The sequence below is a fragment of the Gracilinanus agilis genome, unplaced genomic scaffold (assembly GCF_016433145.1).
Source record: "Gracilinanus agilis isolate LMUSP501 unplaced genomic scaffold, AgileGrace unplaced_scaffold12501, whole genome shotgun sequence".
Classification (NCBI taxonomy): Eukaryota; Metazoa; Chordata; class Mammalia; order Didelphimorphia; family Didelphidae; genus Gracilinanus; species Gracilinanus agilis.
In genome coordinates this window covers 771-3,287 of record NW_025343034.1, presented here as the reverse complement: position 1 = coordinate 3,287, position 2,517 = coordinate 771, and the positions used below count along the sequence as shown (strand labels likewise).

Below are 2,517 nucleotides of genomic sequence, written 5' to 3'. Positions count from 1 at the left end.
TCCTCATCTGTAAAATAATTTGTAGAAGGAAGTGATGGACCTCTTCGATGTCTTTACTAAGAAAACCTCAATTAGTACTACCAAGAGTTGGACCCAACTGAAGACAACTAAACAAAAACAAAACAAACACTTTGTAAACCAAAAAAGCTATATGATAATCAGATTGGGATCATAATTATCCTTACTATATTTAGCAACAAGAGAGGAGACAAGTTCTGAAATTTCATTAAAATTTATATCACTACTTATGGTTTTCAGAGTACCTTAAGGTTTATGGAAATATCTCATTTTATCCTCACAATAACTCTGAGAAGTAGGTACTCTATTATTCCCCTTCTACAGATGAGAAACCTGAGGCAAACAACAGTTAAGTGACTTGCCCTGGATCATACAACTTGTAAGTATCTGAGGCAAGATTTGAACTCAGTTCTTTTTGAAGTTCAGGTCTGTCCTTCTCTTTCTATCGCTTAATAACTGCTTGTAGGAAAGACTCCTTTTACCAATGCAGATGGGCAACCCTTCGGCACACAGTGTCATAGAGAGGTACTTTGCACACTGAGAAGTTAAGTGATTTGCCAAGGGTCACACAGCCGGTATATGTGAAAGGTAGGAATTGAGTCCAGATTACTAACTCGCTCTGCTTCTCATCATTCTTATTTCACCCCCATGGAGAATCCGCCTGTATCCCTGTCATCCTGTATTCATACTTAAAAGCCAGCTCACATATTTATCCTTTCATTTCATGGTTTAGGATCTATGGAAGGGGCACATCTCAGGAGAACAGCAATTATATTGCTGTCCTGGGAGCCCTACAGTAATACCTGCATTGGAGCATCACTCCATGGGACAGTAGAAAACTGTGCTTCAGGCCAAAGCTTAAACTCCAGTCTGACCTGAAAGCCATCTGAAATCACAGCTAAAATCATAGCCAGCTTTTGAGACACAGTGCTTGTGGACACAGAAAAAAGACTTAGGATGAAAATATTCTGTCCTTCTAAATACAAATTCCAATATTAATTGAGAATTGCAGTGGACTCACAGCATGGGATGTGGGCCACATTCCCAGTTGTTGTTGTGATAGAAATAATGATGTTTGAATGCTCTCTGCATCATACTGTGATAACCATTGCATTTTTTTTAAACTTAAAAAGTCCTTAATACTATATTCATTTATTTCAGGGTTTTCAGTTTTCTCATGGAGAAAAAAAAATTAATTCAGCCATAACTCAACCTTATATTTTGCCCACCTGTTACTTCTACAACACAATCTTGGATAGTAAAATCTGGTGTATGTTGTCTTAATTTCTATTGCATGGGGAGGGAGAGATCATCAAGAAAATCTTTAACCATTATGTGGAAAGCCTTGAGAATCCATGCTTTCCCCTCAAGGTTCAATTATTGTCTTTTATCCACTCCTCAATCCATTTAATTATCTGATCTAAATTACTCTCTAGTTCTTCTGGTACATTGCTGGGCAGCCGGTGTACTATTTCAGGCTTGTAGGAGGCCATGGCTTCTTCATAAAGAATTTGGAAAATTTCACGCTGAACATTGTCCTGTAGTTTCTTTACACTGTATCCCCTCTTTTCAAGTCTTGTATATAATACAGAATTATCTGTTTGAAGCACAAAAACTATATGAAACCATCGTTCAGGGAAGAAGTCACAGCCATGGTAATCAACGATAACTCCACCACCTTTCATTTTATTTTCTAGCTCATCAACTACTCTGTCTTCATCCAAAATGGGACATTCATATTCTTCATCAAAGCCATCATATAGCTGTCCTTCTCTTGCTAAATCACCCACATTAACGTATTTCAGAATTGTTCTTGATGCAAGTTCTTTACCGAGTGTGGTCTTTCCAACCCCTGGTGTACCCGTGAGCAGGATGTTGGGCAGCCTCATGGTCGCGGTGGCGCCGGCTCCACCCCGGCCGCCTGCTCGCACTCCACGCGGGAGCAGCAGGCCAGAACTCTTTTTTTTGAAACACATATAATTAAGCAAAACAAATCAAACACATTGGTCATGTCTGAAAACTTATGTCTAATTCCAACCCTCTAGAATAACACTTTTCTGTTGAAAGACATCCTCAGGGTCTTCTTATATTATGATTGGTCACTATATTGATCAGAGTTTTGAAGTCTATCATTATTGCTTTATTTTTCATTACTGTGTAAATTGTTTTCCTGGCATTGCTTCTTCCACTGATTATGTAAATCTAATTTTCTCTGAATTCTTCATATTCAACATTCCTTATGGCACAATAATACTGTATTATATTTATATTCTATATGTTTAGCCCATCTTCAATTAACATCTTTGCTAGCAGGAGAAGGACTATTATATTTTTGTGAATGAGATTTTCCCCTATGTCTTTGATGTCTTTTAACTCTATATCTTCCCAAAACTATTGGTGGGAAAATAAAAATTTTAATACAGTAGTCACTTAAAGTGACATTTCACTTATAGAATAAAACCAAGAACTGAGAGATAAGCAACTAAGATTTAAAAGTAA

At 37.3% G+C, this 2,517-nt stretch overlaps 1 protein-coding gene across 1 annotated transcript; it reads right to left on the bottom strand.

Annotated features, from left to right (window-relative positions):
- Positions 1 to 1,391: 1,391 nt before the first annotated feature.
- LOC123253985 (adenylate kinase isoenzyme 6-like) lies at positions 1,392 to 1,922 on the bottom strand. Its single transcript, XM_044683060.1, has one exon. The coding sequence runs from the start codon at positions 1,905 to 1,907 to the stop codon at positions 1,392 to 1,394; it is 516 nt and encodes a 171-aa protein (XP_044538995.1). The 5' UTR covers positions 1,908 to 1,922.
- Positions 1,923 to 2,517: the final 595 nt, after the last annotated feature.